The sequence below is a fragment of the Cyphellophora europaea genome (genome assembly GCF_000365145.1).
Source record: "Cyphellophora europaea CBS 101466 unplaced genomic scaffold supercont1.3, whole genome shotgun sequence".
NCBI classification, from domain to species: domain Eukaryota; kingdom Fungi; phylum Ascomycota; class Eurotiomycetes; order Chaetothyriales; family Cyphellophoraceae; genus Cyphellophora; species Cyphellophora europaea.
The window spans coordinates 2359935-2383464 of NW_008481809.1; the positions used below are offsets into that span (position 1 = coordinate 2359935).

Consider the following 23530-nt stretch of genomic DNA (forward strand, 5'->3'; position numbering starts at 1 on the left):
TTGATGATGCACTGATTGGTCAACGGCAGTTGCTGGGCCTGTAATTGTAGCTCGTGCCTGTCAATCATCGAGGGGAAATGCAGCCATGCTTGCAGCGTCAAGCGGCTGGAAGTACTTCCGGACCTTGCATCAGACCTCAACCAGAGAGAGATTGGTCGGAACACCTCGCTTATGAGAGGCGTCGAGAGTGGGTGCAGCTCGCGCATAAGCGTCGAGCGCCAAAGGAATACGATCTGGCAGGATGCATGGGAGGTAAGCTGTGGGACTACTTCAGCAGGGTAACGGAAAATGGAGTGATGTTATCCGAGCGGATCAATGTCGTACCTGTGAATGATAATCACTCGCGTCACCACTCAATCTAGCGAGCTACCATGACGAAGCAGTACAACTCTGCATGTTGCTTGTACCCCCTGGCTTATCCTAGGAGTAGCTCCAGCTCTTCAACCCTTCGGCGCTTCTTTTCGTCATCGCCTCCATCGCCACCAGACTGTCCTACTCCCAGCGTGCCAGCCACCGCCATCTTCTTCTCTTGTATACGCAGCATTCTACCTTCAATGCTCTCCGTCGTGATGAAACGCACCACTTCAACTTTTTGGGTTTGTCCCATGCGATGCACTCGATCGATGGCTTGAGCTTCAACTGCAAAGCTCCACCATGGATCCATCATGTAGCACCTGCTTGCAGCTGTGAGGTTGAGGCCGACACCTCCAGCCCGGAGTGATAAAAGCAGCACTCGTGGAGCTTTTGGGTCGTGCGCGTTTTCAGCACTGAATGCCCGGATGACCTGGGCCCGGATCTTCTGGGACATTGTGCCGTCGAAACGCAAATGCTCAAATCCGTGTCGCTTAAGCTGTGGTGCAATCAAGTCCAGATAGGCCGTAAACTGCGAGAAGACGACCGACTTGGTCCCACGAGGTTGTGCCGAGAGATGTTTGAGCAATGCCGCAATCTTCGCCGACGTTGCAGCGGATGGAGAATACGGCCTGACACGCCTGAGGGAAATCTTGGGCAGCTTGGACTCTTCTCCGCCGTACATGTCTTCGTCTTCGAAAGATGCGCCTGGAGAAGGAGGTTCATGCTTGACTACCTCGAAGATGTCGCGAGTATTGATCGTCTCACGACAAGCGAAGCATCGAGGTAGTTCTCCTTTGTCAGTCTGGTGCTTGACATAATCTTCCAGGCACTTCTTGCAAGCGCTATGCCAACAGCCTGTCACTGCAGGATCAATCATGGGCTCTTCTGTACAGATAGGACATTCGCCACTGGATTCGGTTTGTATTTGCCTAAGGGCATTGGTTGTAAAACTGCTGGCTGAATCTTTTTCAGCAACTGCATTCTCTTCGGCTGCTGCATCCGTGTCTTTGGTAAACCGCGCTATGAGGTCTTGCAGATCCACGTCGTCGGCAAGACTGGTCGAGTCCGCAGCCATAGCAATGGCTTTGTCTTCCTCATCCGCAACAATATCCTTGTTGCGAGTAAGCACAGGGTGGCAGCAAGACTGCCGAAGCCGCAGAATCTGCGCGAAGATGGTGGTGTAGGACTTCATCAATGTACCGGCCTGGAGAGATTCGTTAAATGCTCGCTTGGCTCGGGTCAGAATTAGATCATAAACATCTCGTTCTGTCTGCGAGAGCTCGACCTCTTCAACGGTGATTGTGCGAGAAGGCAGTGGCACAAGCGCTTCACCCTCAGGCGTCTTCATATCCTTGGTTCTCCTCAAGACTAAAGGCTCCAGCACCGTTTGCACGACGTTCAGTGCTCGCACGAATTCCTTCGACTCAAATGGCACCGTAATGAAGGTTTTCCAAAAAGAGAAGTTGCTCCACGGCTCAACCTTGAGGAATCGGACCAAGCTGAACAAATCTTCAAGTCTGTTCACAATGGGCGTACCCGTGAGCACCCATCTGTGCTTCGCTTTGAGCTCATAGCATGCTTTCGAAGTCTTTGCTTGCCTGTTCTTGATCGTGTGTGCCTCGTCGAGAATGACGCGAAAAAAATCGACTGAGAACAGACCACCATGCGAGCCTCGATCTCCGCTGCTAGCAGCCACCTGATTGAATTCCGACAAAACCACGCCGTAGCTAGTGATGATCACATGAGGTGCCACAGAGGCATTTGCGCAAAGAGTCTGCAGGTTGACGGTCTTTTCACCGCCATAGTAAACCAGTGTTCTTAAGGTACCAGGCTGCGACGATTTGACTGCTTCCGACTCCCACTGAGCGAGAAGAGACATGGGTGCCACGACAAGAGTGGTGTATGGTGCAGGCTCCACGGAAGAGGACGATTGTGGCAGGCGTGGTAGCTGATTTACAGATGTGGATCCAGTGTTTGATGCAAGCTCCGGCCGGTGGCTGTGTATCAAGCTGTAGATTTCGATCGTCTTACCGAGACCCATCTCATCCGCAAGGATGCCACCCAGGCAATTCTGTTCCTGCACCGGGAACTCGAGACCGATCTCACCAGAATAGAGATTGACATAGAATTTGTCCTGGCCTTCCACGACGGGCAAGATGGTGTCTTCAGCGTCTTTGATCGGCCAAATATACTCTTCCCAGAGGGGATGCATGGAGGCTGACTTATCCGGCTTCTCGTCCTTCTCTTTACTCAACATCCAATGGAGAGCTTGCTTCTGGTATTTGCGCAAGCTCAGGGTAAAAGTCGATGCAGGCTCGGCTGGCGGTGTATCGAAATCGAATGACTGTGCCTTCTGATACAGAGCGTCAAGCTGATCCTCCTCAAGCTCCTGGCCATCTTCTTCCTCAGAAGTTGGGGTAGAAGTCCCGGTCTTGGGCTTCGAAGCTTTCTCTTTATCGTACTGCTCCGCCATTTCAGCAGCCTGAAGCAGGCCCTGCTTCTTATGCTTTTTAGTCGTCTCATTGGTAGTTGTCGGCTGCAAGTTTATTTCGTCGAACAATTTGACCAGAGCCACCTGCCTGAGCCGGAGATCTTTCTCTTCAGTACTTTCCTTCTCCTCGAAGATGCCGGTAGTCCTGTTGTCGTCGGCTGAGCTAACAAAGGCGCTCGTCCCAAATGCACTCCTGAGCATGTATACGCGAAGCTGAAGGAAGATCGTATCGTTTGTCCTCACTTTCTCAGGTGCGTATACACAAGTCCCCTCAAATCGGCAGAGCTTTTGGTCCAGGAGAGTCGACACCCACTTGGCTGTATCCTCGGGCAGACGCCCAATTTCCTCACCATTGACATTGCAGAACCGTGTAACCACATCGTGCTTTTGATTGCGTCCTACCATGGGTACAGCTTTCCCTCCCCGTCCGAGCTTCGTTTTGGGCGCAATTTTGCTTCTCTCGATACGGACGGTATCTCCATGCACTAGGATGTTGTTGCCACTTTTCGTTGTCCATCCAGCCGCGCCAAACGAGCCTACATACCTCTCCTTTGGCATATTCCTCAACAATACTTGTTTCGGCTCGGGTGGTTGATTCGGCCGAGTTTCTGGCTTTACAGGGTCTGACGGCTTACGGTCTGTGGTGTTGAAGAAGGAACTCATAACATTTTTCGATCCAGAAGCCGCAGGGGGCGGTCGAGCTGCGATTGTCGACTTCCACGAACCGTCCAAGTACATGTTGATGGCCCTCTCCATGTTGCCATTTGCGGCATCACGCAGGGCTTTGACGACCTCATCCTTGACCTCTTCTCCAACGAAGGCTTTGAATGTGTCCGCGTCGAATTGGACGGGTTCTTGCTGATCTGGGTCCGTGTGTAAGGCTTCAGATGGGTCGGTTTGGCTCGAACGTCGCTCATGGTCCAGGGAGGTGGCGGAGGGAGGCCGACTAGAGGCATGCGTAGATGATGTAGGCTGTTGTTGGTCAACCAAGTCCTCAGGGTCATCGACAAAGAAACGGCGTTTCTTAGCCGGCCGCTGATCAATGTCCATAGTCTGATCAACTGGCACATATGCCACTGACAAGGCAGTAGATTCAAGATGAGGTTTCGCGAAAAGCGCGACGCGATGACGCGCCTCACCAAATCACGTGATCTGAGACCACTTTAACAACGATCGAGCATCGGCGTTCCCTTCTCACCATCTGCATGTATTATAGTCGTCGAACCTGACGATTGCTGAAACATCAAGTTGAATCTCACGAAGCAGCAGAGTGCTGTTTGGCAAGCTCGACCGGTCGCTGCGCCAGGAACATCGGGCCTTGTCAATATCTGGAGGCAGCAGTGGCAACCCAAAAATCTGGGAAGCTCTAGAAAGGCCATTTTGGGCAGGCAGTCAATATGCGGTCACCAACCCAAGCGCGAGCTTACTTTCTGGCTGCTCGTCGCTGTTTCTCGACGACGCGGATCACCCAGGCTGTGTCTTTGCAACGAGATTCCCAGGATGTGAAACAAGCGTTGTCCTATTGCTCGAATTTGGTCCGGTATTGTCTAATTCTCTCTGGTGAGTGTTATCTAGGTACTGATCGATACAGAAAATACGACGCCCCGTCGTATACTTTATCCCATTTCATCAAGCCGTACATGCTCCCTGCATACTTTGCAATCCGAGCATTCAACATCGAGCTAGCTCGCATACCCGACATTGTTTCGAATCCCACGATTGGTGCCATGCGAATGCAATTCTGGAGACAAACAATCGACTCGACTTTCGATCAGAGGCCGCCCGAAGAGCCTGTTGCGGTCCTGCTGGCGTCTTATCTGGCTCAAGGCTACAAGCTGAGCAAAACCTGGTTCCATCGGATCATTAACACTCGAGACGGCAAGCTCAGCCATCCCGGTTTCACCGACATCAACGAGCTCGAATCATATGCCGAACATACCTACTCGACCCTGCTGTATCTGACTTTATCCGCATTACCGATGTATTCGATCACCATGGATCACTTGGCCTCACACATTGGCAAGGCGGCAGGTATTGCAGCTGTTCTCCGTGGTGTTCCGCTCCTTGCCTTTCCGCCTCCACCGAATTCCCACTCGGCAAATCCTCCAGGGCTAGGTCTGCCCCCAAGTCGCGAGAGGCAGGGAGTGATCGCCCTGCCCTTGGATATCATGTCGCAATGCGGTGTGCGTGAGGATGAGATCTTCCGTCATGGTGGCGAGGCTGATGGCTTGCGTGATGCTGTGTTCACAGTGGCTACGCGCGCTTCGGATCATCTGATCACCGCACGGACGATGGTCAAAAGTGTCCGTAACGATGAAAGCCCTGATCACGAATTCGAGCACCTCGGCGATGACAGCCATCAATACTCTTCGCCATCATCCGACAAGCCCAGAGATGACTTCGGTCAGAGCTACGGCGTGCTTATGGGTCCAGCAGTCAGCACACAGCTGTGGCTCAATCGTCTCGAGAAGGTTGACTTTGATATCTTCCACAACAGCTTGAGAAGCCCAGACTGGAGACTGCCGTTCAAGGCTTGGTGGCACAGTCGCCAAATGAGGCTCTAGAGTAGCTGGAGGATAGGGCTTGACTTGGTTGAATGATCAAGTGTATTTCTCCGACTGCGGGAGGTAGTCATTGCGTCTCCTTTCTTACCAAGGATTGCTTCAATCGCTCCGACTAGCGCCTGACTGTCGTAAAGCATGCCAGTTGCTTTCACATTCTTGCGACCATACAGCTTCAGGCAGTCAATGCCAAGTGACGCCAATTGTTCGCGGTCAACCTCCGGCGTTCCCTCGCCACTGAGATGGATGACGTGGGTGACGTATTGTCGGTAGATGGAATTCCTACTGGCAACTCGGTATGCCACCTGAGATGCTAGGTCAGGTGACAGAAACTTCTCATGTTGAGGGATCTGCGACGGTGTTGCGGACTGGGTTGTATGTTGTGAGGAATTTTGGACGCTTCTGTCAGGATTCCAGGGCTCCTCACGAGACTGCTCTCCAGCTCGAGCAATGGCCTCAACGAAATCAAAGGCGGAGAATGGCTGTGAGCTTGGCCCGACCTCTCTGTCGAGACAGCCGTTGAGGATCAAGATCTTGTGACGGGCAGAGGTTGCCCGGAGGGCTTTACCCATACCGCGAAGCACAATAGAAGGGATAAGCGAAGTGTAAAGCGACCCGATGGAGAAGATAATTGCCTGCGCCTCTTTGACGGCGGACAATGCTCGTGGATTAGCCGGAGGAAGCATCTCCTGGCCGAAAGGATTGATGTACCATATCCTGTCAATACGCGCGGGCAGATCTTCGTCTTCTTCTTTGGAGAATTTTATATTTCTCTGTCGTAGGGTGGGGAGAGTACCGGGAATATTAGCATCCTCAACATCCAGATCATCTGCATGGTCAATACTGTGGCGAGATCGAATACCATTGGCGACTATCTGAGCCGGAGGCATGGCTAGCGAAGTGTGGGTGGTAGGGTGAGATATGTTGTTCTGGCCCACAATCGTCTCCCCACTGGCAAGCCCAGCCGCGATATGGTGAGAGAAATTGGAGCTGATGCTAGGTATGACTCGGACGTCGCTGTCCGGAATGGAGCAGATGCTGCTCAACAAATAGATGGCAGACTCAAAGCTGCCGCTGAAAAGTCGTGCTCCGGTCAAGAAGAGGTTGCCGATGCTCGCAGAGGTGAAGTCAAAGGTTGAAGTTGGCGGTCGCGACCGCTTCAAAAGCTCCATGTTCAGCGTGTTCAGAAAGGCACGAATCAATTCCTTCTTGGCGAATGGAATGCCATGCCACAGTTCGGCCGTGCCTGCGACTATGGCCTGCCATTCTTCGGCCGCTTCAATTGACGACGTCGAGGACAGTCTGTGGTTGAATAGAGTCGAAATAGCATCCCTTTCCGGCGAAGGAGGTGAGGCTGGGATCAATCTCACTAGTCGACTGCGCACATCACCGATACCAGGACCACCAAAGAATCGAATCAACTCGGATGAGGAGCCCCCATTGTCGCTGATAGGGATGACATAGCTTAGCGGGCAGTCTTTGTTGACACGCACTGCCTCGAATACATCGACGAGGCTGTTAGCTGCACTGCCACCCGAGAATATGACGATGCCTTTGGCGGCTGGCATTAGTTTTTGGTCGAAAATGACACATTCATGTGGCCAGCACAGTGGTATATATACGTCGCGGGTTTGGCGGCTGAGCCTCAAATGGAAGCCGGAACGGCAAGGCTATACGAGAGCCTTGTGGGTGGAGTGCTAGCTCTTGGCGCTAAGAAACGGGCTATCACGCCGTTCTGCTAGCTTTGTTGAGTCCCTTACATTCAATCGATCCTGACATCCAAACGCCGTAGAAAACACCCACGTTCCAAAGAAGAAGATCCGGGGACTGAGTCTCCTCAATGGACTATAGGACGTGACATTGCGGCCATGGCAGCTGAGAGTGAAGTAAAGTTTGGTATCAGCTTCGACCCACCAGCTGAAAAGCTGGTAGAGTGTATGATGACTCTGATAAACATCCCTCCGTCCACACCATGATGCGTCGCGTCTTCTTACTTCCTCTAGTCATTGAGTGTTACATTTAGGGAGTCTCTAAAATGCTAGACCCAGGCCAGTCCATTGTCAAGGCGGCCGATTTACATAACAATGTCCCGGCCGGCTCTCCATACGTAGAGCTTCTTAAAACGCATGTTATTGACTACGAGACCACATATGAGATCTTGTACAAGCACGTCCACGCCAATCCCGAACTTTCGCATCTCGAGTCAGGCACCGCCAGCCTTATAGCCGAGCACTTGCGCCTGCTGTCTAGTAGGCTCGACATACGCACAAACATCGGCGGACACGGCATTGTCGCCATCCTACTCAATGGCTCCGGACCCACTATCATGCTCCGCGCCGATATAGATGCCCTCCCTGTCTCTGAGAAAACTTCTCTTCCCTACGCCAGCAAGCATGCCAACGTGATGCACGCTTGCGGTCACGATATGCACCTCACGGCTCTTCTCGCAGCCGGCGAAATTCTGATCAGGGCAGCCGCCGCCTGGTCCGGCACATTGATCATGCTGTTCCAACCAGCCGAAGAAGCGGGCGACGGCGCCAAAGGTATGATTGCCGACGGTCTGTACGACCCACGCAAGCACGCCTGTCCTATCCCGGACATCGTGCTAGGCCAACACGTCGCTCCGCTACCTGCCGGCACTCTTACCGTGGCACCAGGCGTGGTTATGTGCTCGTCTGACAACTTTCAAATCACAATCCACGGACATGGTGGCCACGGTAGTATGCCACATGCGTGTATCGATCCGCTGGTGATTGCCTCGCATATCGTCGTGCGCCTACAGACTATTGTGGCGCGCGAAATACCGCCAGATCAGACTGTCGTAATCACGGTCGGCTCCCTACACGCTGGGCATGCTGAGAACGTCATATCTGACGAGGCGGTGCTCAAGGTGAATATTCGTGCTGTTAGCGCCGAATGGCGGGCTCGCGCTATAGAGAGTGTACAGCGCGTCGTTCGCGCCGAATGTGAGGCAGGTCGTTGCACACGGCCACCGGACATCGAGGCAATGAGTAGTCTCCCAGCGACGGACAACGACGCCACGACTACGGCAAGTGTTGAGGCGGCATTTGGCGCATATTTCGGACCACGCTTGCTCAAGAACTTACCGCGAGCACTGGGCAGTGAGGATGTTAGTGAGTTGGCAACGGCGGTCCACCGGCCGTACTGCTTTTGGTTCTGGGGAGGTGTGACGCCAGAGAAGCTGGAGGAGAAACCGCTCGTGGTCAACCATAGCCCGTTCTTTGCACCACTAATACAGCCAACGCTTAGGACGGGCGCTGAGGCCCTAGCTGTTGCTGCGTTGACATTTTTGGCGCCTGCGAAGGCATGAGGAGCGAGGTCGTGATCTCAGATCTGCCGATTGGGTAGCGGGTAGTCTGCTTGGGCGCACAAGGCGGCGAGTTACTAATCTTGCAGAACACTAGCACTTGCCTGGATTGCTTTGTCAACTTCAACCGAGTTAGGATAATGTCTACACCTAATAGCGCCGTTACACAAACATGTCTCAGCAGTGCATTTCCAACGTCCTGCAACTTTCTTTAGTCATGACTTCGAAATTTTGCCCTGAAAGGGAGAGAAACTGGAGAGGGCTTAGTTCGTGACTTTTGAGCTTTGGACTTTTGCACATACTGATCGACAGGCTGCACCGCACCCCATTACGGTGACATCTACTTGATCTATGCGCATAGTCGCCCTTCTCAAAAGCCCACGCCGATTCCTCCAAAGCCTAACAGACAATGGTATTTTATTGGGCATCGAAGCGGACAGGGTGTGAGGTAAGTTCGCGCTGAGTCACCCACGGCCTAACATACAATCCTTGTCGTATTATGCCTTGAAGCAGATAGGCTGCAAAGTGTCAAGCAGATTTGGTATAAAGATGGCGAGACTCAGATATGTGCATTGGCCAGCACAGGGCATCTTCTCTAAACCATGGCTTCCTCTAACATGACCAACGTGCCCATTGACCACCGCAGTCTCGATGAGATATACACTGCAGCACAGAAAGAGACTGGTCCCCTCGTTATCGCTTCAGGCGGTGACTCTCAGGCCCAATGGGATGGCTTCCGCAACATGTTCACGAAGCGTTTTCCGAAGATCAAACTCGATCTCACCGTCGACTTTTCGAAATACCACGATTGTCGTGCTGATCGAGCGATTGCCAAGGGCGAACATTATGCGGACGTGATCTTCCTGCAAGCCTTGCATGATTATCCACGTTGGAAGCAAGAGGGTCGACTTCTTCTGTACAAGCCGCCAAATCATACCAATATCTACCCTTCCCACAAGGACCACGATGGTGCATATTACGGAGCCGCCGTTTGGAGCTTTGGGAAGTTTCTGTACGACAACACGCGCCTCAAAGCATCAGAGCTGCCAAAGTCCTACGCAGATCTGCTTGAACCCAAATGGAAGGGAAAGCTGGTCCTGACCTACCCGAATGATGATGACGCCGTCAATTATCTGTTCTCCATCGTCGTCGGACGATACGGATGGGATTGGCTGGAGGCCTTGAACAAGCAAGATGTACAGTGGGTGCGCGGCACGGCCACACCAGGCTACATTCTTGTGGAAGGTCGTGATCAATCCAAGACTCAAGGCAACCCCCGTCCTAAAGAGTACTTGGCAGATAACGCGTCGCGTGTCCTGTCTTTCACAACCGCCGGGTACCCTATGTCAGACTCGTCGCTGAGTTGGGGCAACCCAGACCCGCCAGAGCAGTACATGGCGTGGACCCAGACCGCTGCAATCTTTAAGAGCACAACCCGCCCCGAAACCGCAAAGCTTTTCATGGCTTTCATAACCAGCCAGGAATTTCAGACTGCGATGAGCGGCGGCGGCACTCTGCCGACCCTAGACATGAGTATCGACAGGAGGAACGGTGTTAACCCCATCGATGAATCGGAAAACACTCAGGCTAATGGCTATGCGTTGTTCACCAATAACCGGCCCATGGTGGATTGGTTCAAGATGCAGTTCGAGACAACACTCGGCACTCCGCAGGGAGTGAGTCCACTTGACGTGTACGGTTTCGAGGATGTAAGGGCGCTCTAGTATAGGACTATGACAGTCTTAATGCAAAGTTCTAAATCGTTACTGGGAGTAAGTGAGGATGCTGTTATGTTTCAACCGTTCTGCAACAGGGAGTATCTCGTGTTGTAGGCTGAAATAAGCTTGTTTCACTGGAGCGCGAAGGATCTCGTGGCTTTGACGCTTAGCCATCTGGGGATGGAGTGGATCCCGGGGGCCTGGCCTCGCCCGAAACTCGACGCCGCTAAACCTGAGTGCAGTCGCGTACAATCTCGCGAGTCCTTCGGCTCCTTGCGCCTGCGTGTATGACGATATATCATGGCCATGGTCGCGAGGCGGTCAGCTTCCCTCTGGCCTGACATCGAGGCTCTGTCGGGTCGCTGGAGGAACCAGAATGCCATCACACAAAAATGACGAATTTGGCGCCCGTCCGAGCGCCGACACCACCCCCGATGCCCCGCCGGTCGAAATTTTAGATCGCACGGACGACCACCCTCCCAGACCACGCGTGCAGATACTAGAGCCCAGCGTGTCTACAGCCCAGCAAGACGGACAGTCAGATTCGCCATCGCCAAAAATGGTCCAACGATCCGAGACAACCTTCTCTAAAGTGTCAGTGCGAAAACGCGGTCGCACCGCTACGAATCTAGCAGCAGGCTATGGCGACGGGACGGGCAGCACCACGTCCTATAGACCAGGCTCAGAGCCCGGCTTAAACACAACAGATCCCGCTCCGCCATACAGCAACACAGATACCTCACCCTCACACTTTCCCATACAGCAATGCGGAATCACGGTTGTCGATTACTCTGCTGATAGGGTTACTACGACCGAGCTCGACAACACGGATCTTGCAGATTTTCTTGACCAGCCCATGCCGGAGTGGTGCAAGGTGCGTTGGATCAACTGCGATGGGCTCTCGTGGGACGTGGTGAGGATCCTAGCAAACTACCGGGGTCTACACCGACTAGCCATCGAGGATTTGATGACGGATAAAAATCGCTCCAAAGTGGACTGGTACAATGACCACACCTACATGGTGCTACCGCTGCAGAAGCTAGTCAACCTAGTTGATCCCGATGATGAGGATCAAGAGAGTGATTCCGACGTAGACGAGGAGGCTGGTGGCACACTGTCCCGGGAATTATCAGCCGACGCTGAGAAGAAGAGGAGAAAGCGATCGATCCGCCACCTGAAGCAGAAACGAGGCCCAGTCCGAATACTATGGAATGAAATGGTTAAAGGGCAAAGTAAAGCAGAAGGCAGTTCCGGCAAACGTGAGCACCATCAGCGCCGTCAAATGGGCGGCCTTACTCCGACTGGTAACTTCAACAGAAGGAAGAGCGAGATACCATGGAAACGCCGTTCATGGCGATCACTTCAGCGTTATCATTCCGCAGCGAACATGGACCGTGTCGAGTTCATGGAACGGCACGCGACTTTGAGGTCACGAGGCTTGTTGGTATCCGTAGAGCAGGTCTCAATCTTCCTGTGTACCAACAACACTGTCATCTCCTTCTTCGAATACTCGGCGGATGATGTGGAGATTCCTATCCTGAAACGACTGAATACGGACGGAACTATTCTACGAGAAAGCGAAGATGCAACCCTATTAACTCAGTCACTCCTCGACGCAATCATTGACATGGCTATTCCCGTCACCACTGCCTTTCAAGACGCTCTGGGTGAATTAGAGCTCGAAGTGCTCACTGAACCTGATATCGTCCAATCAAAGGCACTGTACATTTTGACGAGCGAGATAGCGGTCCTCCGCAACGCCATCGCACCTGTGGCAGGACTGATAGGCTCGCTCAAATACCACAACAGCAAGATGGCGTCGACAAGTAAGGTGACAGCAGGCAATGCGTTTGAGGAAAACGGAGATGTTTTGAGCTCGAAGCCCACCGTGTATCGAAAGCAGTCGATTCTACATTCGGGCATCGAGATTTCCGACGTCACGGTGACTTACCTGGGAGACGTTGAGGATCATGTTCTCTTGATCCAAGAAGCGTACGACCAGATGAGAAGGTCTGCCGACAATCTAGTTGACCTGATCTTCAACACCATCGGTGCATTTCAAAACGAAAGCATGAAGACGTTGACTCTCATCACCTGCTTCTTCCTGCCACTCAGCTTCTTGACCGGCTATTTCGGCGTAAGTATCTCACTCGATGAAGTTCCTAAACTAGATGACACGGAACTAATGGCATTTCGCAGATGAATTTTGAGCGTTTCGCAGCCATCAAGAACTCGGACGCATACTTCTGGGAAATAGCTATTCCCGTAGGAGTGTTTGTGTTTCTGGTTCTAAGTAAAGACTTGTTGCAACGGTGGGCGTCAAAATGGGCCAACAAGATCCTCATTTGGCGCGCAAGAAAGAGGCGTACCGTCCCCGAAGCCCATCGTCAAACAAGCTAGGGGCACTCTGTGGTCCCGACCATGCTTCCGACAGACTTCCAGAAGGCGGCGCAAAGACCGACAGTTACAATAGTCAAAAGTCAACCGCTCGGAGAACAGCACGTTGAAAGTCGAATGTTACCTGTAAGCCGCACGCCAGCAAAAATAGATCTGGCACAGCAGCACGCACCGGGCCGTAGCATGCAAGGGCAGTCAAGGGCATTGCCCGCTGGACCGGCATACAATACGAATGTGCCCAAACTCTCACACCACCTAGGTGTCAATGGGCGCCGCAGTGGAGATTGGCGAAGGGGTAAGCAGTACCAAGCAGAGAGTGGTGGCCGACAAGGCTGAAATACCAAGAGTTGCAGCTACGATCTGGCCGTGGCGGGAGGAGCCTGTAGTACTTAAAAACACACCACTCCGCCCAGGTTGGGGCAGCGGTATGGAAAGGATCAACGGATTGGGAGAGCGGAACGCCCACTGGTGGACCGAGCGGATTTCTCTTGGGTAATGCCAGCAATGGAGCCTCATCCGATGCCGGCGTGAGCATCGCCCAGCGCCGCGAGAAGGGCACACGTGGTGCAGAATTTTTCTCGGCTTTGCCTGCTTTTTGCCTGATGGCCCACGGACCGGTGACATTGGAAGAATGGGATGGCGTTTTTGCGGTCTCAGAAACATGGACTTTTTTTTCGATCGATGCTACCTTGTGTCATGACGCCACGAACGGCGGTCGCGTCCCTCTCACCGTGTCACGACCAAAACATATGATGTATTGATTGAGGTCAGGACGGCTTTGGAGTTCCGTCTTGGAATTCTCTCCAGGGCGACACAGACACACATCCCCGCGGACTTGATTGACCAGCAGTGATCAGCGGGCGTGAAAATCTGGAGAGCACATGACGGATTCAGGGCACGGCGCAGGGCTTGTAGTGCAGCCAAACTGCGGGGTGCAGAAAGGCAGTTGGTCCTCGGAGCTGGGCGCCCTCAGGTTTTGTTTGTACGACGGCGCCGAGATGGCTGTACGAAGCGACGGGTAGTTTGACGGTGATTTCTGCAATGCTGCCAATACTCTTGCGTGGAAGCGGTCAGCTGAATCACCGTGTCGTTGTCCGTCAGGGAGACCTCAGCAACGTGATCCGGCGCCAATGCTGACGTGGAAACGCACTTTACAAGACGGTACGAGCAGGCGCGTCGTGTCATATCTGATGTCAACACCAGTCAGTCGTTGCACGCGGCCAACACGTAGGCGTTCAGCGCGCCCCGGCAACCCTGCAAATGGAAAAAAGGGCAACCAAAGCTAGCAAGCTTCAAAAAGGTGATCGAAGAATGCGGCGAGTGTCGTGCCCGCAAGCAATTCCGATTGGGCTGAGCGTAGGGGGAAAGAAGGCCTACGCCCTGTGTAGCTGTGCTAGTGGATGCCAGCCAGTTTCTGTTACTCAATAGCTTGAAGGTTTTTTGTCCACATGCTCGAAGTATACAGACTTCGTCTCAAGGTCGGCCCAGGGTGAGAGGACGTTGGGCGGGCTGGTGATCTGACACGAGAGACTCATAATGGCGCCATTGCCGCTGCTTCTTTGCTCAGCTTCTGCTCGTTTACTTTTCCAGCCCGCTCGCTTATTATATTTCAGGACAGCCACTGCAACAGGGGGCATACAATTACGGCCCACTAATTCACTGCCTGAAAAAGACCAGCGCGCGCCTTCCGAACTACGTGCTCTCGCCATTTCTCAGCGTCTCCGATCATACAAGTCGGCTCCGGGCCCGAGACAGAGACAGACAAACAAAGGACTCACAGCATCACCAGATCACAAGTTGGATTGAAGAGAGGCTCTCTCTCCGTCGTTCGCCAATCGACACCTCCTTCCCCGCGGATCGCTTTTTTTTTGGAGTTTCGTTCCTGCTTCGTGGTTGCCACACTTGCGTCACAGGCTCGCAGCAATTTTCCATCTGGGCAGCCGCCACCGACGTTTCTCCAATCACATCCCATACAGCAGCAGAAATCGAAGCATTCTGGGCGACAGAGATGCCGAGTCGCCGCCCTCCCATTCACCAGGGCGAGCCCCGTCATTCCACACATACGGTTAACGATGTTCTGAGCTCTTTGCAGCGAAAAATCCAAAGTAGCCATATCGACACTACACCCCCATCATCAAATCCTCCCTCGAGGAGAAGTTCTTTCTCCATGGAGAACATTCTGACCAAAAAGAAGGACAAAAAGGACAGGGATGAGCGTGGCTCGCCCAAGGAGAAGAAGGCCACTCTTTCCTTCCGCGCTCCTGGGTCCAGGTCCAAAGAACGCCCCGCGGCCAAGAACGTCACCTCTAGCCAGCCAAAATCTGCCAGATTTGAGACGACCATCGAATCCGCGCCCCTCGTCATGTACAACAGCCCCTCATCCTCGACCGGCGCCCTTCTCTCCACACAGCTCCGCGTGATTGTGGATGATCCTTCTGGCCAAGTCACTCTGACCAGGTGGAAACGGACGATGCGGGCTGTGAGCACCACCAAACGACCCGCGCACAAGGACTGCAAGGACTGCTCCGAGCGCATCGACGTATTGTCCGAAGCCGACATCATTAGCAAGCCCACCACTTATTTCGCCTCCAACGAGAACACGGTCCCGTTCCAGTATCTCTTCCCCGGAAAGCTACCTGCAACTACGACCTGCCAACTCGGCTCCATCTACTATGAGCTCGTCCTCAGCGCAACCACGTCCAAAGGTCAAGAGATTACCTATCAGAAGCAACTCACTCTAACACGCGCCATTCCCGAGGGACCCGTCAAATCCTCCATTCGCATATTTCCCCCAACAAACCTCACTGGTCGCGTCCAGCTGCCGCCGGTGGTGCACCCCATCGGCCAGTTCCCGGTCGCTTTGACGCTCTCTGGTGTGGTGGAGAAGAAGGAAACTGCTCAGACACGGTGGCGGCTGCGAAAGCTTATGTGGCGCGTTGAGGAGCACAGCAAGGTCACGTCGACTCCTTGCACCAAGCACGCCTCCAAAGTACCCGACGGCAAGGCTCTACTGCATACCGAGACCCGCACCCTTGGTTCTGATGAGCTCAAGGGTGGCTGGAAGACTGACTTCGATACCATTGGAGGCGAGATCAGCGTCGAGTTTGACGCAAGTATTGTGACCAAGCCTACCCACAAGCCAGTCTGCGACGTCGATTCACCTTCTGGGACCAATGTTAGCCACAATCTGGTGCTAGAGCTCATCGTGGCGGAAGAATTTTGCGCCAACAAAACTCCCTCCATGATCACGCCCACTGGTGCTGCCCGCGTTCTTCGCATGCAGTTCAACATGGTTGTTACCGAGCGAGCCGGTATGGGTATCAGCTGGGATGAAGAGATGCCTCCGGTGTACGAGGACGTACCCGAATCTCCTCCCGGCTACGGCTCGGCCGACCGTAACGACGGTGCATGGGGAGGCGCCGAAATACTTGACTACAACGGTCCCGCGATAGAGTACTACGACCTTGAGCAGGTTCCCAGCACCAACCCCAATGCCCCTCCGCTTTACCGCGAGCGCGAGCCTTCTCTTCTAGACCTCGATGGGGAGAGTGGACCGAGCGCCCCTCACAGGCTCGGTGGCTTTACCAACGATGAACTGGAGGCCGAGCACCCGCAGTTCAGAAGACGGGATACTGAGAACAGCGAGTCCTCTCAGCAAGCGCCCGAGGTTGACTATGGCGAGGGTCAAGCTGGTGCCACCGGGCGCTAGATTCGCCAGCATGTTCCTTTTTGGGAAGCATCGATTTCTCGAAAGCGAAGATGAAGTGGACGACGTATAACGACTCAACGATTTCTTTTTTTTTCAATTTCTGGTCATTCTCAACTCGAGATATCTGGACCGTTTGGTATACCAGAAAAGGATAATGGTGTTCTTTCATTGGGTGATTGACCCAGTCAACATGGTACAGCACAGCACAGCACAGCATGATAATGATACCCAGCAAGAGCGAGGCGGGACTTTTCAGCGCATGGTACGGCGTGAAGCTTCAGTTTGGCTTCTGGTTTGATGTTACGATTTGAGAAGCATATAGTACGAGGAGGTTGCGACGCAATGAAGTCGGCTCCGAAAGGGTAGCCTGGACATCAGTCAGTCGGTGGACGACCAAGCGGTCTTATTTTTGAGGACCTCAATAATGAAATCAAGATATTCACTTGGCAAACATAACCCAATCTCTACCATTACCCCAACGTTCTTTACTCATTGAAATGTAAAAGTTGAGGACCTTCCCTTCCCCGTTGGACCCCTTCGCTCCAATTCCAGGCAAACACAAGCCAGAGCCAGCCGTTGTTGGCGGATTCACAACTACAAAATACTTCCCAAGACCCGAATTCCCCTGCTCACTCGATTCAGTAGTGGATCGGAAAGAAAGTGTCTTTGAGACCATCTCCAGTAGATCAACCGACTCCAGTGCTCCCCCAAGCGCACACAAGTACAGGAGCGTCCAAGCCAAAGCCAAACGCCAAACCCGAAGTTACAGGTACAGGTACAGGTGTAGAGGTACTTTCTCAGGCAGTGAAAGTCTTGGCATGACAGACCCTCAAGACCAGGAGGATCACGCACCATCCGGCACCATATCGGATCTCGCTTGCACGTGGAGTGAACACTGCTATCCGTGCCCGGAAATTTTGTTGTTACGCTCGCCAACAACGTGCCTACTCCTCGCTTACGAGCGAGCGAGCGAGCCGTAATGCCCTGTTCGGGTTTTGCCTGGCCGCCTTAACCAGGCGATGGCATGATATCACATAGACTTAGCGAGGCTTGGCTAGGGGTGTATGTGTGTTTGGGTAAGCGTTGGATTTCTTCCACCACCACTCCGGCGCGCCTTACATGTCAGTGTCGCGCCAAATACAGTGTCGCCAACGCAGCGACCATCGCGGAATGCTTCGCTTCGCTACAACGCGGTTCGGGGGGGCGTCTGATAACGATACCCAAGTAGCAGCCAGCCGGCAGATTCCATCACTATCGAGGAAAGCGCATCACGCTGACCTCCCAGTTCGGCACGCCCGAACTGCCCGCCCCAATGGGGCCAGCCTTGCGATGCACGGATTAGTTCAACGGCTCGAAATCTCGATGGGTCCGTGCTTGTTCATTAGTGGGCAATTTCTACGTTTGTAGTGTACCTAGGGTTCTTTGACGGCCGTCGAACAGCGGGACAACGTAACGTGAGAGCGACGAGTCTTGCGATTGACCACACATTCATTACCTTGCATGAAGAGCTGCACTTCGATGGTAGGCGAAGAGCAACCGTTCAATAGCTCCGGCGCGGGAATTGAACGACCCTCGCTTGGGCGCTGCTATGCTTCCTTTGTTCCCATGAGGCGCCCGCTGATCTTTGTTCTCCGGCCTCAATTCGGTACTGTGGCTGTCTGTCGAGAGCGACGTAGCAGGCGCGGATCCCGTGGTCTCTGCATGGTCACTGAAGATCTTGGGTGCCAAATGGTCAATACCAGCATCGCGGATTGGGGGCTAATACGAACGACTGTATTATATACCTACCTCCCTCCCAATAGGGATAGGTACGGCGGTCAGTATCCCATGGGCGTCGATTTGCAGAGCTGAAACGGCTTCTGAAGGGGCTGCGCTGCACGTACATCAATGACAGGACGATTGGCGACCAACGCTGTCTCACCCGCTGCAGGTGGTGGAGATGGGTCACGGTGAGATCTGGGCCCAGTGCATCTTCATGCTCGAAGAGATCTTCCGCGCCATAATCAGCCGCAGGTAGTAGCAGATAGAGGAAGCGAGAGAGAAGGTGAGAGTTTCCTCACTATTGCTGCTGCTGAAAGGCGTGCGTGATGTTCTCGTATGACCTGTACGCGACAAGCCAAAGGCTGGCTGAATAGAAGCTGGCTGGGCTGATCACAGGGTATACGAGTGACACAGACAGCCTCCAGCATCTACATGCTGCCGCTAAGGTGGTAAATCCACCCCGCAGTCTTCCTGATAGACTGGTCTATGATCAAGCCTTCCATGCTCTGACATTGCTCTGTCAGATGTCCAGATCTTTTCTTTGTCTTTTGTGATTTAGAAGGCTGGGACTGCCACCATCGTGTCGACGCCCACGTTGTTAATCATGACCGTCAACGCTCCGAGACTTGATGCAATTCTCCTCCCTCTGGCTTTGTCAGATCACATCCATGTTCCCAGCCATGAGTGCAGGCGTAGGTTCAGATCTTGAATACCTGGACCTTACTTCTAATACCATCAAACACACTCACGCTATCCACCGGTACATACTGTCTCGTCAGCAGCTTTATCGCCTCCTGCGCCACCATTCCTCCCGTAACACTGCTGATATTATGCATCTCGCCGCCTTGAGCCCGCATTAACTCTGCCACACAACGCTCGATCGCTTCTTTCTTTTCCTCATCCTCGAACAGATTAGCTGCGTCAAGGTGCTCATGATTTAGTGCGACAAAGATTGGTAACATGTTCTCCCAGTCCATTTCTGCGGCGTTCCTGAGCGAAGCAACGGTCTTGACATCCTTGCTCATGAATCGGAGGCTAGGTACTGCAAGGTTCGAGGGATTGGTAAGGACTCGAACGTGACTGGCATTCTTGCAGAAAGACTCAATCTCGGACACTTCAACTAATGATGAACGTGACAGCGAATCCTCCAGCTCGCGGACAGTGGCTGTCACCTCGGCCACATCTGCGCGCGCCTTCGACTTGTAGATGTTCTGCAATCTGATGTAGCCATCGCTGGTAGCCTTCATATCGGGAACGGAACCGGGAAGAGGAAGCTCGCCGTGCACGTTGAAGAATGTGCGAAGTGCATTGGCAATGAGCCAGAAGTTGGGCGAGGACGCTGTAACCTTCTCACAAGATTCCATCTTAAACATATCTTTACAGCCGCTGCCAATTGGAGGGTCCGAAATTGATTTGAGGACCGCTGCAGCAGCTTCGTCAAAGTTCTCCTCACCACCTTCAGGGTTGTCGCGACGGCTATGTGAGCTGACAAGTTCTCGGAAGGCAGTTTTGTCTTGAAATGTGGAAGGGAGCTGGCCATCATGGGTAGATCTCCACTCCTCGAGGTAGTAAAGCAGCAGTAAAAGGTATGGAATGTGGCCGTGGTCGTGGTCAGACATGTCTTTGATATTCCCTAGTTTCTCCACAGTTTGCTTCAGCTCTGGCCACGGCTTCAAGAGGCGAAGATCTTGCGTGCTATCGGGATCGGGATGGGTGTCAACAATGGGAAACTCGGGCGGGAGCTGGATCGAGAAGCTGGAGTAGAAGCCAGCAGACTGTATGTAGATCAGAGGAATACTAGCTGACGAAGCATAGTTGCAGAATCTCTGTAGTATATCTTGAGCAACGGGCCCGCAGAGGATGATGAGATTGTACGGCTTGAGGGAGTCTGGCCGCGGGAGCCATTCGGACAGCGGCTCTGAGATGGAGTGGCCTGTTACATCTGGGTTGAGCTCTTGCAGCAATCTCGCAGTCTCTTTTGCTCTTGATTCTTTGAGACTCTCAGGTTCCAGGAAGAAGTTGATGCCCAGGTCAGCATCTTGTACCGTGGCGGCGTCCGCGATGGTGAAGCTGCCAATGCCCGGAAGAATGAGGTTCTTGAGAGTTTCAGCACCTGCTACCGAGCTATTGGACCCATTTGTGTCTTCACCAACAACCAAGAGCACGTGTGAGTCCTCAAGCGCACGCTGACCCGATGCGGCCCACAGACGAAGTTGGCGGTCATACTTCTTCTCTTTCGCGCTGGGCGCTTGGATCGGTGGCGGGGTGAATTCCCGCGGGGCCGTCTCACTCGCCATCTTGCACCTGCCAATGCAGATCAAAATCTTGATTTACTTCATGCAGAGGCGGACGAGAGCAAAGATGTGTGACATTCGTCCAAGAGACCGAAAAGAAATGGATGATCAAACAAACGCTGGCCTTGAAGACGAGCCTGACAACGTGACTCGCGGTAGACCCTTCAACGTCAGAGCATGACTCGTTGACGTACCCCACGGCTCTGGGAAATTGAGCCCCGCCAAAAACTTGACTGCCCGGTTGAGTCTCGACTTTGTTTCATTGCTTCGCATCACCTTGGTCCTCTCACAGCTCGGGTTTCCATATAGAGCCATCCCGGTGCAACTACGACTAGACATAGAAAAGGTCGGGAATTGTGCGGTTGTTACAGTCAACCATCATTTATCAGCCGATCGGTGTGAGTAAGCTATTTAGCCGGCTTCCACTTCTAGATGAGCGCGAGCTTGAAGCTATTGAAGAGCCTAACCTGTGAGTCACGACGCCTCTACCGCGATACGTACAGCGAACATATACTGAGATTGCGTCCAAGGTAACATTGCACGCGTCCACTCTCCTTCCTGCTCGCAGCTCCCATCCGCTGCGAAAACCCCGCTTCGGCGCACGAGACCACCTACCCACCCTACATTCGCTCGTCACAATAGCGGTATGGCTGATATCGAAGCTGCAAAGCGTGCGGCCGCACTCGAGGCCGTAAGCCAGCACTTTCCGGAGAATCCGCGTTTTGTCGGCATTGGTTCCGGCACGACCGTCAAATATGTGGTCGAGGCGATCAAAGGCTTGGGGAGAGACGTGTCACGAATAGGCTTCATACCCACAGGATATCAGTCAAAACAGCTCATCATCGATGCTGGCCTTGTTCCCATCGAGTTCGATGCGCTACCGGATGATGCGAACATAGATGTTGCATTCGATGGAGCGGACGAGGTAGATGATGATTTGAATTGCATTAAGGGCGGAGGAGCCTGTCTGTATCAGGAGAAGCTGGTCGCCATGAGGTCTAAAGCCTTCATCTGCGTCGCAGGTTGGTGTACACACACCTGAATGTTGTTCACCGCTAATCTTGGAAAGATCACAGGAAGCTTCAATCACGTTTGCTGACCAAGTGGCCTACCATTCCTGTCGAAGTAGAACCAAAAGCGGCTCGTCAGGTCATGCAACGGCTCAAGATCCTAGGCAGCAGAAGTCCGGATGGCAAGCCGCCTTTCCTCCGCGAAGGAGCGATGACTAAAGCGGGGCCCATTAAGACGGACCAAGATTTCTTCATCATCGACGCACCTTTTCCACACCCACTCCTCACATCTGAGGACACCGCAGCCGGGAAGATGACAGATCCTTCCAAAGGCATTTGGGATGTCGAGTCGCTTGCAAGGACAATCAAAGACATCAACGGGGTGCTTGCGGTGGGTCTGTTCTGTGGACCGACGGGTCCTGAGGCGGCGGCCGCTCGTGTCGTTGGCGGCCAGAGACCAATTGCATGCTATTTTGGCATGCCAGATGGCTCGGTCACGCTTCGAAGGGCGAGAGAGAAGCGAAACTCGATCGTTCAGCAGTATCCGCCGTTGGTTCCAACACCCTCGAAAGAGTGAGTGAGAATGATTTGCTGAGGACAGGACGCCATATTGTTGTAGTCGGAAATAGAGCTCACTTTGCGGCCTTACGCTTCACCTCGTTCTCGCCGAGCTCGCGAATCATGATACTCACTGGTTCTGCAGGGAGGTCGTCCATACCTTCTTCCAATTCGGGGCAAACCGCGATGGCCAAGAACTTGCCGTTAGAGCTGAACGACAGTGAGGCTACGCTAGCCGCAAGCTTAGGGTAGATACGGATTCTGCGTTTGGCAACAGCATCCCAGATAGCAACCACACCATCACCGCCTCCTGTTGCAAAAGTGCCGTGGATGGGGTGGAACGCGATTGCGTTGACCGGATAGACGACATCAACTTCCTCGATGGGTTGCCGATGGCACTTGAAGGCATACTTGCGAGCTTGTGACTCGGTGGAAGGGTCGAACCACTCCACAGCCACGCGACCCTCAATGCTGGATGTGGCATACCCTTCGTCGTTGGGCATGCAGTCGACCGTTCGGGTCATAAATTTCAGACTGCTTTCTCTGCGTTGCCATGCTTCGGTCTTCAGAACCGCTTGTGAGGGATCTTCCAGGCTTTGGCATTCGTGCGCTAAGGTCTTTAGCTCGTAGATGTTGACGGCTCTTGCGGCCATGGCGACCACCAGTTTCGAGGGAGACAGAGCGAGTGAGAATGGTTTGGCGGGCAGTACGATGGTTGCAGTTTCCCAGGTTGTAGGCGTTCCAGGATGTAGGTGCATCGTTGAGTCCCAAGCGGCTGAGATGACCAGGTCATACTCTTTACAATACACAACCGACTTGACGCCCTTCTCGTGTGTGCTCAGGATAGTCTGCTGACCAGTGGCGGTATCGATTCTGCGTGCATCAGCAAGACACTCTGGTGCACGATTCAGCAACCATACCTTCTCACACTTTGGTCGAGACATGCTGTGAATATGGTATTGTCATCCTGACCGAAGCAAACATCAAGGACTGGGGCACGGTGCTCGAACTTCTTCAGCTTGGTGCAGAATTTGCCGTCCGTCAATTCATAGAGGTAGACATGCTTGTCCCACGATGATGATACGAATTTGACCGAGTCTGGCTGTGGTGAGAAGCGAATGGCTGAGATAGCATCTGTAGGAGGATCCGCGATGGGGTATTGGTCTGGTGCGGGAGGTCAGCGGTCGAGGTAGCACGGCTGGAAGGTTACTTATAGTACTTACTGGAGGACATGCTGCCAGTGTGTGAGCGAGCAGTGCCTTGATAGTCCACTCACAACGATAGCAGTGGCAAGCGCAGAGGCTACGGAACAAAACAACAATACTTTGCGGAGAATTAATGGACTCGCC

General features: G+C 53.3%; 10 protein-coding genes across 10 annotated transcripts; 6 read left to right on the forward strand and 4 right to left on the reverse strand.

Moving 5' to 3' along the window:
- Nucleotides 1–415: 415 nt before the first annotated feature.
- Nucleotides 416–3895, reverse strand: HMPREF1541_03809 (uncharacterized protein; the record flags this gene model as incomplete). The annotated part of the gene is made up of 1 exon (XM_008718157.1): nt 416–3895. One exon carries the CDS (start codon nt 3893–3895, stop codon nt 416–418), a length of 3480 nt encoding a protein of 1159 aa, XP_008716379.1.
- A 347-nt stretch (nt 3896–4242) lies between these two features.
- On the forward strand, nt 4243–5409 carry HMPREF1541_03810 (uncharacterized protein; the record flags this gene model as incomplete). Its single annotated transcript, XM_008718158.1, has 2 exons — nt 4243–4385; nt 4437–5409. 2 exons carry the CDS (start codon nt 4243–4245, stop codon nt 5407–5409), a joined length of 1116 nt encoding a protein of 371 aa, XP_008716380.1.
- A 36-nt stretch (nt 5410–5445) lies between these two features.
- HMPREF1541_03811 (uncharacterized protein) lies at nt 5446–6974 on the reverse strand (the record flags this gene model as incomplete). The annotated part of the gene is made up of 2 exons (XM_008718159.1): nt 5446–5463; nt 5523–6974. 2 exons carry the CDS (start codon nt 6972–6974, stop codon nt 5446–5448), a joined length of 1470 nt encoding a protein of 489 aa, XP_008716381.1.
- Nucleotides 6975–7441: 467 nt separating this feature from the next.
- On the forward strand, nt 7442–8737 carry HMPREF1541_03812 (uncharacterized protein; the record flags this gene model as incomplete). Its single annotated transcript, XM_008718160.1, has 1 exon — nt 7442–8737. One exon carries the CDS (start codon nt 7442–7444, stop codon nt 8735–8737), a length of 1296 nt encoding a protein of 431 aa, XP_008716382.1.
- A 599-nt stretch (nt 8738–9336) lies between these two features.
- HMPREF1541_03813 (uncharacterized protein) lies at nt 9337–10458 on the forward strand (the record flags this gene model as incomplete). Its single annotated transcript, XM_008718161.1, has 1 exon — nt 9337–10458. The coding sequence occupies one exon, from the start codon at nt 9337–9339 to the stop codon at nt 10456–10458; it is 1122 nt and encodes a 373-aa protein (XP_008716383.1).
- A 370-nt stretch (nt 10459–10828) lies between these two features.
- Nucleotides 10829–12852, forward strand: HMPREF1541_03814 (uncharacterized protein; the record flags this gene model as incomplete). The annotated part of the gene is made up of 2 exons (XM_008718162.1): nt 10829–12589; nt 12652–12852. The coding sequence occupies 2 exons, from the start codon at nt 10829–10831 to the stop codon at nt 12850–12852; spliced, it is 1962 nt and encodes a 653-aa protein (XP_008716384.1).
- Nucleotides 12853–14857: 2005 nt separating this feature from the next.
- Nucleotides 14858–16558, forward strand: HMPREF1541_03815 (uncharacterized protein; the record flags this gene model as incomplete). The annotated part of the gene is made up of 1 exon (XM_008718163.1): nt 14858–16558. The coding sequence occupies one exon, from the start codon at nt 14858–14860 to the stop codon at nt 16556–16558; it is 1701 nt and encodes a 566-aa protein (XP_008716385.1).
- A 2459-nt stretch (nt 16559–19017) lies between these two features.
- On the reverse strand, nt 19018–20616 carry HMPREF1541_03816 (uncharacterized protein; the record flags this gene model as incomplete). Its single annotated transcript, XM_008718164.1, has 1 exon — nt 19018–20616. The coding sequence occupies one exon, from the start codon at nt 20614–20616 to the stop codon at nt 19018–19020; it is 1599 nt and encodes a 532-aa protein (XP_008716386.1).
- A 643-nt stretch (nt 20617–21259) lies between these two features.
- Nucleotides 21260–22200, forward strand: HMPREF1541_03817 (ribose 5-phosphate isomerase A; the record flags this gene model as incomplete). Its single annotated transcript, XM_008718165.1, has 2 exons — nt 21260–21635; nt 21683–22200. The coding sequence occupies 2 exons, from the start codon at nt 21260–21262 to the stop codon at nt 22198–22200; spliced, it is 894 nt and encodes a 297-aa protein (XP_008716387.1).
- A 55-nt stretch (nt 22201–22255) lies between these two features.
- Nucleotides 22256–23414, reverse strand: HMPREF1541_03818 (uncharacterized protein; the record flags this gene model as incomplete). Its single annotated transcript, XM_008718166.1, has 3 exons — nt 22256–23054; nt 23102–23345; nt 23405–23414. The coding sequence occupies 3 exons, from the start codon at nt 23412–23414 to the stop codon at nt 22256–22258; spliced, it is 1053 nt and encodes a 350-aa protein (XP_008716388.1).
- Between the last annotated feature and the right edge of the window lie 116 nt (nt 23415–23530).